We start from the raw sequence: 13,603 nt of genomic DNA, 5'->3' as shown, positions 1-13,603 counted from the left end.
TGGCATCCTTATAAAACTACTGTAGTTAAAGCTCTGCAGAAGTACAGCACAGCTTTTTAAGACTGGCTGAACTTAGTGCCGTTCTCAAGAGTTCTCTTGCACTAGACCTGTGTCCCTGGAAGAGTACCTCGCTGGGGATATTTCCTTTCCTTGCCATTGAAGAAGCAGCATCTAAAAGATCTAAAAAGGTGTTTCTCCTTGCAGAGATATCCCTTAAGTTATCTAGGTATTTTAAACCTGGTGATTTACAGAAAACATTATCTGACCACATTTACATGTACAACAATGACTTTGTAGTATTTGTGGGACCTTCTACTACCCACTCCTTGCCTTAATTTACAACGTATTTTAAATAAATCTAAGATTACACAACATTTCCTTTAGAATTATTTTATTAAATCATAAATGTACAACAGCTTCTTAACTCTACACACGCACTTAAATTTTTAAAAGGAAAACGTTATGTCTTATTACACCATGATCCTGGCTAATAGCTTTTCAAAACTTTGAGAAAATTCTTTAAAAAAGGTTTCACATGTCACCTGAAACTTACAAATTTAACATTATCAAAGGAATGCTTCTACACTCTTACAAAGACCACTAGAAAGAAACAACAATTAAAAAGCTAAGAAACTGTCTCAAAGGCATTTTTACAATCCTTCCTCCACAGTAAGGTATGTTATTAAATAATCCAATCCATTCACAAAATGGCTCTCTGCATCTGCTCTGGTGTCTTCTGCCATATCACTGCATATTTATGCATGACTGAGATAAGTTTCCTTAACAATGTTATTCGAAAACCTGAAGCTGTTCTTTTACCTCTGGGCTCATCCTCTCCTATTTATACAGTGAAGCCTGTTTCAACAGAAGTAAAGAGTAAAAAAATAGGTTATGAAGTTATCCATCTACCCAATTTCTTTTTTAAAGGAAAGATAATATCCTAAAAAGCTTTTACCCCTGCAGCTAAAGTCAAGAAACACTGCAATTTTAGCATTTTAAAAATGTACACTCACCCATGAAAAGCTTACAGAAGATCAGTAACGGCTCCGCCCTCCATATCCCCCACTTCCTCCACTTCCTCCAGGACCATAGTTTCCTGTATTGTTAAAATGGAAAGCATAAAATTAACACAATTGAACAGCCATTCTCAAGCTTCATCAAAATCTTACTTTTAAACTTCAATCACCCAAAATACTCAATTCTACAACAGTCGATTAGTGCTCTCAGCATCTTGCAATCAAAACTGACATCAAAGTAGATCACCAGATCTAATTAAATCTAACAAATGCAACTTTTAAAGTACATTCCTGTCTTAGAACTGTGTCAACAGGGGGAAGTGGTAGCTGCCCTTTTTAAAAGGAGACACAGATCAATCTGTACATGTATGCCAGGCTTTCACAACCTGATCCACTCCCACTTGTTTTGGAATACAAGTCCCAGTAGCCCAGGCCAGTATGGCTAATTATAGGGGATGGGGGAAGTTGTAGTTTAAAGATGGGGGAAGTTGGTAGTTGGCAAATGGCAAAAGAGATTCCTCAGAATTCTGCTACAATTTGGAATGACCACAACTAGGCCTCCAGAAAGGGTTGTGCAGGTAGAAATAGATTTGATTCTTAATTGCTGGGTCACCAGGGGCAGTCCACTTCAATTGCAAGTTACCTCTTGACTTTCTACTATGTATGAACAGCTTTCACGCCTACTGGGAAAAATAAAGCACTATAATGAGAGTGGGTTGCAGGGTGCAAACCCTCTCAACATTATGTAAGCCCAGCCATCACTCACCGGTGTGCTATTAGGAAAAGATAGCAATGACCCTCTTCCTCTCCTAAAGGCAAATCCAGGATTTGTGGGAAGGGGGGGGGGTAGATACTTTTCTATTTCACTTTTCGTATTACCTCCACCATATGGTCCTCCCATGTTCCTGCTTCCACCAAAATTTCCACTCTTCATTGGACCATAGTTTGAGGGCTGTTGGTTGTAGTTTCCAAAATCATTGTAATTTCCTCCTCCATAATTGCCTGAATCAATAAAAAGTTTATGCTGAATAATCAAAATGCCAGCTTTGAATATAGAATGTCACAAAAAAACATGCCTCCGACTTATATATAACGCTATTGGCCATCACATGGACTGCATTTTTTTTAAATACTCTACTATCAGCCTTTAGATCAGCCGTGATAAACACATTTTTAGACCTTGTAGTTATCAAACACCTCAGAACACCCTTTTGTGTTCCAGTTTCAAGAGCAATGTATTTTTACCTTGCCTTTAAGGCAATTATTATCCCCCACAGCACCCGAAATGTTTTAATAAAGACATACTCTGCCACCACAAATACTTTTGAATTCCCACCACAAGAGAGGACTAAAGCTAAGGCCCAGTGTTCTAATTCCTTCCAACATTACCTCCTCCGTAGTTGTCATAGCCACCTCCATAGCCCCCACCCTGGTTGCCATATCCAGGTCCTCCACCACCATATCCTCCTCTTCCTCCGCCATAACCAGGACTGCCTCCAAAATTGCCACCTATTGTAAAACAAGTCTCAGTAAACATGCAGCTTATATCAGAGTTGAACTTATATTTCATATAGAGTATTATAGCCACAACCATATCCTTTTAAATAAAGAATATGCATGTAGCAGATTTTGAATTTTTCTTGGAAACAGACTTTTATACCACACGATTCTCCTCCATAAAGCAATGTGTCACATAGTGTTGGGGCTGCTGCTTGACAAAAAGCTAATCAACAGAAACATCAATATATGCTGCTATCCTGCAAGCGACTTGATACAATTTTACTCATGTAATTGCACTCTGCAATAATAAAATCATGCGCATGTCTTGAAATCAAACCATAAAGCCACATCTGGTGCTTACAAAGGCACATGGCTTTGCAAGTGCTGATAATCAACAATGCTGCCAAGGTGCAATACACACGCGTATGTGGAAGCCTCGTGGGCCTTATTAGGTCTGGAGGCCAGAGGTCCTCCATCACAGATTTGGAGGAATGATTTGGTTCCAAAAGAAAACTATTACAGCATATTTATATGGTTTGACAATGGATTACGGGCATATGATAGCAATTACATTGATTTTGAGTATTTTTAAACCCGACTGGACCATAAAGAAAATTTAATTGCTTATACCATTTCCACTAGAGCACACAGACATGTCTTCCTAAGCAAATTAAAGAGACTAACCTCCTGGTCCCCCGCCATATCCATTATATCCATCACCAAATCCACGACCGCCTCCATAGCCATCTGTTAAAAATAAAGCTTTTCCTATTAGTTTACCTAGTGCAAAAAATGAAAACATTAATGGTTGCTGGTCATATCATATTCACATAAGGAAAAGGAAGACCACCGTTAACAGTGTTCTTATTTTTATGGAACTCCGGGACATAAAAGTAACAGATTAGTCTACATGGGCTTATTTAGTGCTTTGCAAAGATCACTGATGAACTGACTTACCAGATCCACCTCTGAAGTTACTTCCAGGTCCAGGTCCAAAGTTTCCACCACCTCCACGCGAGTCTCCGAAGCCAAAGTTACCTAAAAGTGTTCATCAGCTTCAGTTAACTACAGTACTATTTCCAAAATATCTAATGTAAACACGATGCAATTTGCAAACATACCTCCTCGTCCACTCCTTGAGCTCTGAACCTCTTGCATTTCTTGTCTAGATAAAGCTTTTCTTACTTCTGCATTATGACCATTGATAGTATGGTATTTCTGCACTGTGTTCACAAAAGATGGTGGGGGAAAATAAACAAATGATACAACCTTCAATCTAATCCCTCACAGCAGTTTCAGTTCAAAATTAGAGAAAACATTAATGAAGACTGCAACACTGGTGAAATTCAATTTTATACACTTTCTACACTAGTACAAAATGTAAACCTGCTCCAGAAATAATTCTATGTATGTCTACTCAGAAATCCCACTCTTCATTGATGCTTACTCCCAGAAAAAAAAGATTGCAGCCAGGCTTCTACATTTTTGTTCAGTGTGCTTCCCAAGGTTGAAATAGCCACTGCCTTCTGGAGAAGTTGCAGCTGCAGATGTAGACAGTAATCATCCTAGCAGTTGTGTGGAGATCCTTGCCACTCCCAATCTCTGGGCTTCAAAGGAAAGTTAGGGGTTGTTTGGCCCAGAATAAAAGGGAAATGATGAGATTACTTGCTCAACATGCATCCTTTTCCTGCTAGAGGCAGGAGAGCCCAGTTCTAGTTTGTTGTTCAGCACGCAGTGAATACCTTCAACAAGAAAGGTGTGCATGGTCCCCATGGCACCTTCCTGCAGGAAAGTGGAAGATGTTCTTGTCACTGCTCAGCAGAAGAGATCCAAATACCTCTGCCATATCACAATCTGGCAAGCAACACTGATTACTTGGCTACCAAGGCCAGCTTAAAACAGTGGCAACCATTTTCTTGCACAGTATAAACTTGGTATGCAATTTACATATATGCATGTAAGAAGAAATGGCAGCCTGCAGTGGTTACACTACATCCTGAAATGACTTGCTTGCTGATACAGTGATATAGAACCAGGCCCAAACATGGGTACATAAAATATGTAACAGTGACAAAGATTGTTAATAGTATTTACTTACATACAATTTTATCCACTGGATCATGGTCATCAAAAGTTACAAATCCAAAGCCCCTCTTTTTACCAGATTGTCTGTCTGTAATTATTTCAATTGTGTCGATTTTTCCATATTCCGAGAAGTAGTCTCTAAGGTGATGTTCCTCAGTATCTTCTTTAATTCCACCAACAAACAATTTTTTCACAGTTACATGAGCTCCAGGTTTTCCAGATTCCTTGAAAAATAAGTTTAGCAAAACTGCCTAGTTAATTGTTGGTCAAACAGAAAACAAAACAAAACCCTGAATTTCTAGTTGCTGGTGTTAATGAATAACTAAAAATGTGAAAACTGCCAATTTCCATTTCTGCTGCATTAAATAAACATCAGAAAATTTTAATATTAGTGTAGGAAACCGAAACCTTAGGCAGTATGAGTTGGGTTATTTTTATTGCTTTATTTTGGGAACGTTTCAGCAGTTGTATTTTTCTGTTATCACTATGACCTATAATTTTGGCACAGTGTAACATTCATAAACACTATAAGAATGCTCAGATCACTTCACGTACATTAGCATGTTGCAATGCTGAGAACAATCCTGTAAAATTGTTTATTATCCCCATATATTGGGGTTTGAGTGGCTTGAGTTCACAGCAGAGGCAAGACTTGAACTAGGAGTTTCCCCATTTATAACAGTTTGAGGCAATATGCCATGCCAACACTCAGTTTCTACCATCAAATATATTAACTTTAGATCCCTGGCTTTTGTTGTACAATCACTGAATTGAAAGGAACTCTGAGGATAATCTAGTCCAGGTCACTGCAGCGCAGGAATATGCAGCTGCCCCATCCAGAGATCAAACATGCAAACCTTGGCATTATGAACACCATGCTGTAACCAACTGAGTTTTTTCCTCAGCTGCATGTTGCCAACATTCCATGAACTGCTTGAGACCTGCCACAGAAAAGCCACTCCATGAAATCCATACCTCAGCACAAGTTAAGGAAGTATTGCTAAATGGGTCTAGCCCACTGAGCATGTACGTCCTCCAAGTTGCAGTATTTTACATGCAGCAGCAAAAACATTTTCTGAACAATATAAACTTGTCTGCTTATCTCAAATTTAAAACAGAACAAAACTTACCTCCCTGGCTACAGCTCTTTTCGGCTCAACTACTCTTCCATCAATGGAATGAGGTCTGGCAGCCATTGCTGCATCAACTTCAGCCATGGAAGAGAATGTTACAAAACCAAATCCTCGTGAGCGTTTGCTTGCAGGGTCTCTCATAACCTACAAGATGAAGGTTGTGCATTTCAACTATTAAGTTCTAAATTACAATTATTGCCACACGCATTTTGCTATCAGCAATAATAATTACTTTTCTAAGAAGTTGCTAAGAAGAAATACAACTGTACCCTAAAGAATGTAGTTTAAGAATTGAAGTCTGAACAAATAACCAAGGAAAAGAATTTGGAAACTATCAAAGGCTGTCAGCGAATAGTACTGCTGCTAACGGGGATTGCTAATCTGTAGCTCTCCATGTTACTGGACTTAAACTCTCTTCAACTCCAGCTAGCATGGTCAATGGTCAGGGATAATGCAAATTGTAGTTTAACAATACCTGGAAGGCCACAGGTTCCTCATCCCTTGACCAACATATATTCTAAGTTATACACAATATATTTCATGAAAAAGGAATTATAGGCTTCATAAAAAGTGATGATTGAATGTTTCAATTTTCTGATTTTAAAAATCACAGTCTATGTTAATCAATGGCTAAATCAGGAAAGCTTACTGACATTAACCTGTCACTACCCGAAAATACCATTTTCTATTTGTGTTATTAAGAGGGATTCTAGACTGAAAGCTAAAAATAGTATACAAGCACCATTAGCTGCAAGGAAGAACTAAACTTCTTAATCTCAGAAAAGATGCAATTGTTCTCATGGGTGATCGATGTCTATTAACCATTGAAGAGTGTATCTCACATTTCAGCACAAAGGAAACAGAAGTCTGCTCTTCTAGACAAATCTGAAGACAGTTATGGCTGCTAATGAACCAAACATGGTTTCATCCTGCATCCTGTCTTCCAGTGCATCTGGGTTCAAAGAGGACCAGACTAGCAACCAGAATATATTGCCTATTTTTTCCAGATTAATTTCCCCCCATACCCAAAGCTATCTAAAATCAAAAAGATTTAATGCACACAACTTACCACACAATCCGTTAACTTTCCCCATTGCTCATAGTAGTTTCTCAAACTTTCTTCTGTGGTTTCGAAGCTTAAGCCACCAATGAATAGTTTGCGGAACTGCTCTTTTTCCCTCTAATTCAAAGGAGAGAAAAAATAGTAATATAGCATACAATTTCTTCCTAAACACATACTAGATTTTATATATCCAACAATAACTGAGACACTATCTTTTCTATTTGGGTCAAGCACTTCAATTGGAAAAATATAAAAAATACATAATCTAGGTTTTATGTTTGCCAGGAAACTGAGAAAAGCCTTTTTGAACTTGATGCCTACCAAAGAAACACAGGATTTAATACAAACTGGAAAATAGTCGTAGCTAATCTTTTTGATTCTTTACAGCAGGGGGAGGATGTTGAGCTGAGAATCGTGCAAGATTTTCCAGATATGTGAACCTATAGACCTCACAATTTAACATCCTGATAATATGGCTTCAAGCACTGATCAGTATGTACTCTAAGACTCAGAAATTCTACTCTGGAACACACACTCTATGTCATTTGTGGCAAATAAAAACCTCCTCAAAACCAACCAGGTGAACTCTAACCATGTACAGTGGTACCTTGGTTCTCAAATGCCTTGGTACTCAAACAACCCAAACACTGCAAACTGGGAAGTAAGTAAGTTCCGGTTTGCGAACTTTTTTCCTAAGCCAAACATGCTCCTGGTTTCTCCAAACTGCAGTAAGAAACACTGCCAGTTTCTTCTCTACTCTTTTTCAAAGTCTGCAACATAGTTGCACATTACAAACTTCTACAAATGGTATTGTGTTTCTATGTATGCTAGTCCAACAATAATTATATGGATATTTAGTATACGACAAGCTGTTAGTTCAGGGGCTCTTTCTATCCCTATGGCCCACTTGAGAGGGCAATACAGTGGTGCCTCGCAAGACGAAATTAATCCGTTCTGCGAGTTTCTTCGTCTTGCGGATTTTTTAGTCTTGCGAAGCACGGATGCACCCTGGCACTGTATTATAATGGGATAGCGGGCAAAGCACAAAGCGGGTCGCTCCCCAGCAGGAGGAGTTTCTCCAGCCTGGAGGATCTGTTTCCGGGAAGAGGCAAAGACACCCCCTCCCACCTCCCCATGAAAACAGCCCCCCTTCCTCTGTCGCCAAGCCTTGCCGCGTTTTCCCTCCGCCAAACCGCGTCCCACATCAAAGCCCCAGCCCGCTCCTCTCCCTCTCTCTCCACGAGGTGCCAAAGGAAGTTTGAGCCCAGGAACCGAGGGCGGACGCACAAAGCGCCCGGCGCGGACTCTCCCTTGCTCCCCCCGTTACCTTGCGCCATGCTTCCGGGCTTCCCACAGTCTCGGCAGCTGTTCCCGGCTTCTTCCCACCCCCGCAAAGGCGCCTTTGCGGCGCTTGCGCAGTGGATGCCTCCTCCTCCTTTGTCCCGTCTCCTCCTGCCTTCGCGCAGTTAAAGCAAAATGGAGCAGCCACGTGGGGAGGGGGAGAGAGAGAGGCAGAGGCGGCGCAGAGACCTAGCCAGATCCGCTGGATCCCAGCCCACCTGCCTCCTCTGTGCCCTCTCCAGAAGAGTATCCCTCTAGAAAAGGTAGGTCGCTCCCTCGCTCACTCCCTGCCAGCCCAGTTCCCGCTTCAAAAGGAAACAAACTCGCAAGATGTTTCATCTTGCAAAGCAAGCCCATAGGGAAATTTGTCTTACGAAGCACCTCAAAAACCGCAAAACCCTTTCTTCTTCAGAGTTTTTCGTCTTCTGAGGCATTCGTCTTGCGGGACACCACTGTATGGTGAAGAACAAGCAGTCACAAGGTGGACCAAGCTTGTTTTTCCCCGCTCTGGAGGCTAGGACCAGAACCCAAAGAAATGGATTCAAGTTACAAAAAAGGAGATTCTGACTAAACATCAGGAAGAACTGAGAGCAAGAGTAGTTGATAATCGACTCACACAAGAGGTGGTGGACTCTTCTTCCCTAGATGTTTTTAAGCAGATGTTGATTGCTATCTGTCCTGTATGATTTAGTTGCAGGGGGTTGGACTAGATGACCCTTGTGGTTCCTTCCAACTCTACAATTCAGTGATTCTAAGAGGTTGCCATAATCAACTGGCAATTACTGACATCACTATTTACTTACATATGATCCCTCTTGATAATTGCCATACTTTTTGACACAGTAATTTCCTTGTGGCATTGAGTTCCATAGTTCAGCTTTCCTCAAGTCAAAAACACTGGCTCTGGAGGTGACATGCCCTAGCATTCCCATTTTAGGCAGAATTTGCTAATCTAGAATCTCTAAAACAGAGCCACATTAGTTTGTATCTCCTGGCCCCCAAAAAGATGCCTCTCAAAGTATTCATCTATCCATCAGTTTGTAGAGAATAGTATTGTTATTTCATTACTTCTCCTTGCTCTATAAACCTTTACTTCCTCCAACACTGGCTTCCTTCTCTAATCACCATGCTGTCTATTCCCAAATAAATAAATATTACCCCACTCTTCTTTCATTTCCAGGCCATCTTTACTCAATTCAGGGAGGTGATTAATGCCTTCTTGGGAAAGCGGGTGGTCCCTACCTGCTTGAAGGAAGCAGTGGTAAGACCGCTCCTTAATATGCCCTCCCTGGATTCAGAAAATCTAAGTAATTACTGGCCAGCTACAAATATCCCCTTCTTGGGCAAGGTTCTTGAGTTAGTGGTTGCAGACCAGATCCTGGCACTCTTGGAGGAAATTGATTTTCCAGATCCATGTCAATCAGCATTTAGGCCCACTTTCAGCAAAGAAATTACTTTTTTTGCCCTGTATGATCTCTGTTAGGATAGGAGATATGCATCCCTGTTAATTCGCCTTCACCTCTCAAGTGGCTTTCAGTACCATCAACCATGGTATCCTTGAGTGAAAGTCCAGGATGGGGGTAACTCGCACCGATTTGCAGTGGTTCTGGTCATACTTGGATGGTAATTTCTAAAAGGTTATGCTTGGGGAGAGCTCTTCAGCCCCATGGAGCCTTCAATGTGGGGTTCATTGGGGTTCAATTTTATCCCCTATACTGTTTTATAAACATTACAGCACATGAAACTGCTGAGTGGGGTCATCCAGAGCTTTGTAGTACATTGCCAGCAATATGCTGCTGGCGCAGCCTGAAGGACTGACTCTTACCTAAGAACCAACCTAAGCCCTACAATAACATCTCAGGCCCTTCTTTGTGTGCCTCCTCCATGAGGTCATAGAATCATGCAACTATAGAGTTGGAAGGGATCCCAGGGGTAATCTCGTCCAATCTCCTGCAATGCAGGAAATTACAGCTAAACAATCTCTGACAGAGGACCACTGAACCATTATTTGAAAACTTCCCATCTTTTGAAGGGTGGCAACACAAGAATAGACCATGGTTCCCCATTTGTGGTATTCTTTCCCCAATGAGGCTCGCCTGGTGCCTTCATTACATATCTTTAGGCACCACGCAAAAACAATTCTATGTAACCAGGCATTTGGCTGATTGAACATTCCATAGCCTTTTAAATGTGTTTTGTATGAAGGTTATTTATTTGTTTTTATTCTTGTTTATGTACATTGTGCTCTGGTTTTGTATTGTTATGCTGTGAACTGCCTATGATTGTCAGATGAAGGGCCATATACAAATTTAAAATAAACTTCCTCCACCTACATGGGTACATGCACAGGGCAGTTGTCCAGTTCCTAAAGCCAGTACAGTCATACCTCAGGATAAATATGCTTCAGGCTAAGTATTTTCGGGTTGTGCTCTGCAGCGACCCGGAAGTAACAGAGCATGTTCCTTCCGGGTTTTGCCGCTCGCGCATGCACACTGTCAAAATGACGTCACGCGCATGCGGCGAAACACACCTGGTGCATCTTACCTTCTATTCAGGATGCGAACAGGGCTCCATACCACTGTATGTTATTCTGAGATAGAGTGAAGTGTTCTTCTAACCAACAGCTTCCTAACTCATAACTTGGGTGGGGGGCAATGCTTAGAGGAGCCAAGAATGCACAGGAACATCCCAGAGGTGCTTTTTTTCCTCTCTCAATCCCAATACAACTGCCCATTTTGCCTCCTGCCTTCCAATTTTTCTCCTCCCCTCACACTTGGCCAGCCACATTGATATCTATTTACTCTTTCCTCCCTTCTACCTGCTGCCACTGTGCACATGGGGACCTGCTGTTGAGAAAAAGTGGATGTATGAGAAGGCACTGACCAGCTCCTTGAAAGGAGGCTGAGGCCCATCAATAATCCATGTCCACAGCTTGATAAATATACTGTTGTTTTTTGCCACCACTACCCAAATTTAGGGCACAGAAATGTGCATAAGAACACCATAGCCAAGAATTAGGATACAAGCAGAAGATTGCCTGTATATCAGTTTTCCAGAGCACAGTACTGTATTCTCCACACAGTATTCCTCAGCAGAAAACAGAATTTGAAATGAAAATTTTCAGATTGTGAGGAAAACAGTTCTATTTTATATGTATGTTTCTTCCTGAGAGCCCTGTTGAGCATAAGCCTTTTTAAAACAGCAACCATGTTTAATTCATACTAAAATAAATCATAACTATAGTGGAAAAGTTGCCATAAAATAAGGGATAATTTCAACAAATTTGTAGGCCAAATAACCAACTGAGCAGAAAAACAGCATTATAGTCAGCCCCATATCTTTTTCACAAAATGTGGACCATTTTCAGTTCTCGGTGTGTTTCAAAGACCCCATAAGCAAGAAAACTTTAATTACTTTTAAGATAACTGTGTTTTTCATACTTTTAAAGCTTTACCACACTTTGGTTTTACAACATAATAGAAGCAAACTAACGCTATTCGTTAAGTGCGATAAGGCCCCGCGCTTCGCTGCGTTTAAGCCTTCAAGCCCCAAAGGTTCAAGGAAGTAAGCGGCAACGTGTCTGCTGAGGCAGACTCTTTTGATTTATCGACTTTAACATAACGATCTGAAACACCTGATGAGGAAGGCAGATGCGAGTTTATAAGCCTTGCTCACCCTTCAAGAACTTAAGAATGCCATAGGGTTGGCTGCTCCTCCGCCTCTCCAGCGAGGATGGCTCCGCCATGTGACGGCTCCGAGAACCCGAGGTGCACAGCGGGCTGAGAGAAAATGGCGCCGAGCACCACCGGGAGGGGGCTCGTTCCCAGAAGGCCAAGAAAGGCTACAGCATTCCGCTCTGCTGCGCACGCGCGCTCCCCCCTCCCCATCAGATTAGGGAGGAGGGCGAGGGAACCCGCCTTTTGTCTTTACTCGCTCCTTCACTTCGTACGCTTTCGCTCCCTCCTTTCCGTACTATACATACGGCTCAGTCCTTTTCCAGTAGACTGGAAATGGAAAAAAACTACTGACCTCCATAATTCTCCCTAGTCCTATGTGGGGGGATCCCTAACTTGTCGAAACTACTTAGCCGCCACAGCCTCCCCCCGCCTCCTCAAGGGCTGCCGTCCCTTCCAGAACCTTCCACACTAACGTCTTCAGTAGCAGGCGACAAGCGCCGCCAACTGCGCCACCAAGTGTTTTCCAGTTAACGGACTCTGCGTCATCTCAAGTATCTACGCTACTGGCGTATTGTGCCGCAGTTAGTCCCCGCGCTAGTCAGCACCACTACACCGCAATCCCACGCAAACTGACTAACACCCGAGCTTTAGGTTTCACCCGCTAACGTAACGGAGCTACGTGCTTTGCGTAACGCGGTTGGAGAATGCGATCCCGTCTTTCTGGTAATGGCGGACCTCATTCTTACGTAGTTAAAAATTCAAGCATCCTTGCCGCCCCAGGGTTTTTTTTAAATACGCGAAACCACAAAATTGGCGCGACGTAACGGGGCAGAAAGTAATAACGAATCGAGCACTCTTCCACAGTGTACTGCTTTTTGCTTAAACCATCGTTAACCTGAGGTAACGCAAAGCCGTTTAACATGGCGAGAAATGTTTTTGAAAGGGGCATCCAAAATGCGCATCGTCATCTACAGCGAGGCCATCGTCTGTTTCCGGCGACGTCCGGCTTTGGCCGAAGAGCGCCGAAGAGTACTCGAACCTCGAAAAAGCACCTTCGATAATTTCCGGAAAGAGCCGAAAGCAACAAAAGCCCACCCATTGCTGTAGTCCGGAAATTGCCGAAGATGCACGAAGACTAATAATCGCGCCAAAAAAAATGGGGAGTATAATTAACCAAGGCCCCATCCACCCCGCTTTCTATAACAGCTTAACTAGCACTAACCTAGCGGCGCAAACGGTATGTAAGAGTGCGCTTTCTCCTCCCGCCCCCTCAAGCGCTTCCTTTGTCGCTTGGGGAAAATAAAAGCCCTGTCATTAATGGTATTCAAATTCAGTGCTGTATTATATAGGTCCTGGCAAAAATATCTTCCGTGAGCGAGCGGCTGACGGCACCCGCCATTAGGCGCCTCCTGAGCCCCTTCAAAAAACCCACGGGACCAAATCTAGCCCCTTTTCCCAGCACCCGCCATTTACACCCCACCCCCGCTCTCTCTCTAGAGCCTTGGCTTTCCAGGAGGCTCGCCCGCCCGCCAACCCCATAAGGACACAATGAGTGTAAAAAGGTCGGCCATTACTGAGCCACGCCGTCCGTTACCTCACTCACCCAGTCGCTCTCCCGGTCTCCGCGAGGCATTTTCGGCCGGTTGAGGAAGCAAAGAAAAGCAAGGGAGGAGACGAAAGGGTCTTTTTAAAAAAATTAAAAATCGCTGCGGTCTTTTTTCTGAGGCGAGCCCCCCTCAGCAGGCAGGCAGGCAAGCAGGCGCGGTGACGGCGGCGGCGGCAGCAGCA

At 42.6% G+C, this 13,603-nt stretch overlaps 1 protein-coding gene across 4 annotated transcripts in view; it reads right to left on the bottom strand.

Annotated features, from left to right (window-relative positions):
• HNRNPA2B1 (heterogeneous nuclear ribonucleoprotein A2/B1) overlaps positions 1–13,603 on the bottom strand; it is a 14,919-nt gene extending 1,316 nt beyond the window's left edge. For 2 of the 4 annotated variants that reach the window (XR_014000946.1, XM_081164859.1), the window contains exons 1-10: positions 13,410–13,603; positions 6,804–6,914; positions 5,732–5,878; positions 4,615–4,825; positions 3,638–3,739; positions 3,474–3,554; positions 3,201–3,263; positions 2,406–2,525; positions 1,896–2,018; positions 1,014–1,096 (exon numbers count right to left, since the gene is read on the bottom strand). Coding sequence is in view for 3 of the 4 variants with exons in the window: in XM_081164859.1 (XP_081020985.1) it covers positions 1,035–1,096; positions 1,896–2,018; positions 2,406–2,525; positions 3,201–3,263; positions 3,474–3,554; positions 3,638–3,739; positions 4,615–4,825; positions 5,732–5,878; positions 6,804–6,914; positions 13,410–13,448 (1,059 nt within the window). In the remaining variant the exon portion in view is untranslated. Of the gene's footprint in view, positions 1–374; positions 856–1,013; positions 1,097–1,895; positions 2,019–2,405; positions 2,526–3,200; positions 3,264–3,473; positions 3,555–3,637; positions 3,740–4,614; positions 4,826–5,731; positions 5,879–6,803; positions 6,915–13,409 lie in introns of those variants that run through there. The other 2 variants (XM_081164858.1, XM_081164860.1) reach the window with 2 other exon arrangements.

Source organism: Podarcis bocagei, assembly GCF_964188305.1.
Source record: "Podarcis bocagei genome assembly, chromosome: 12".
Taxonomy (NCBI): Eukaryota; Metazoa; Chordata; class Lepidosauria; order Squamata; family Lacertidae; genus Podarcis; species Podarcis bocagei.
The sequence above is the reverse complement of the archived record's forward strand: the minus strand, read 5'-3'. Positions and strand labels throughout refer to the sequence as shown.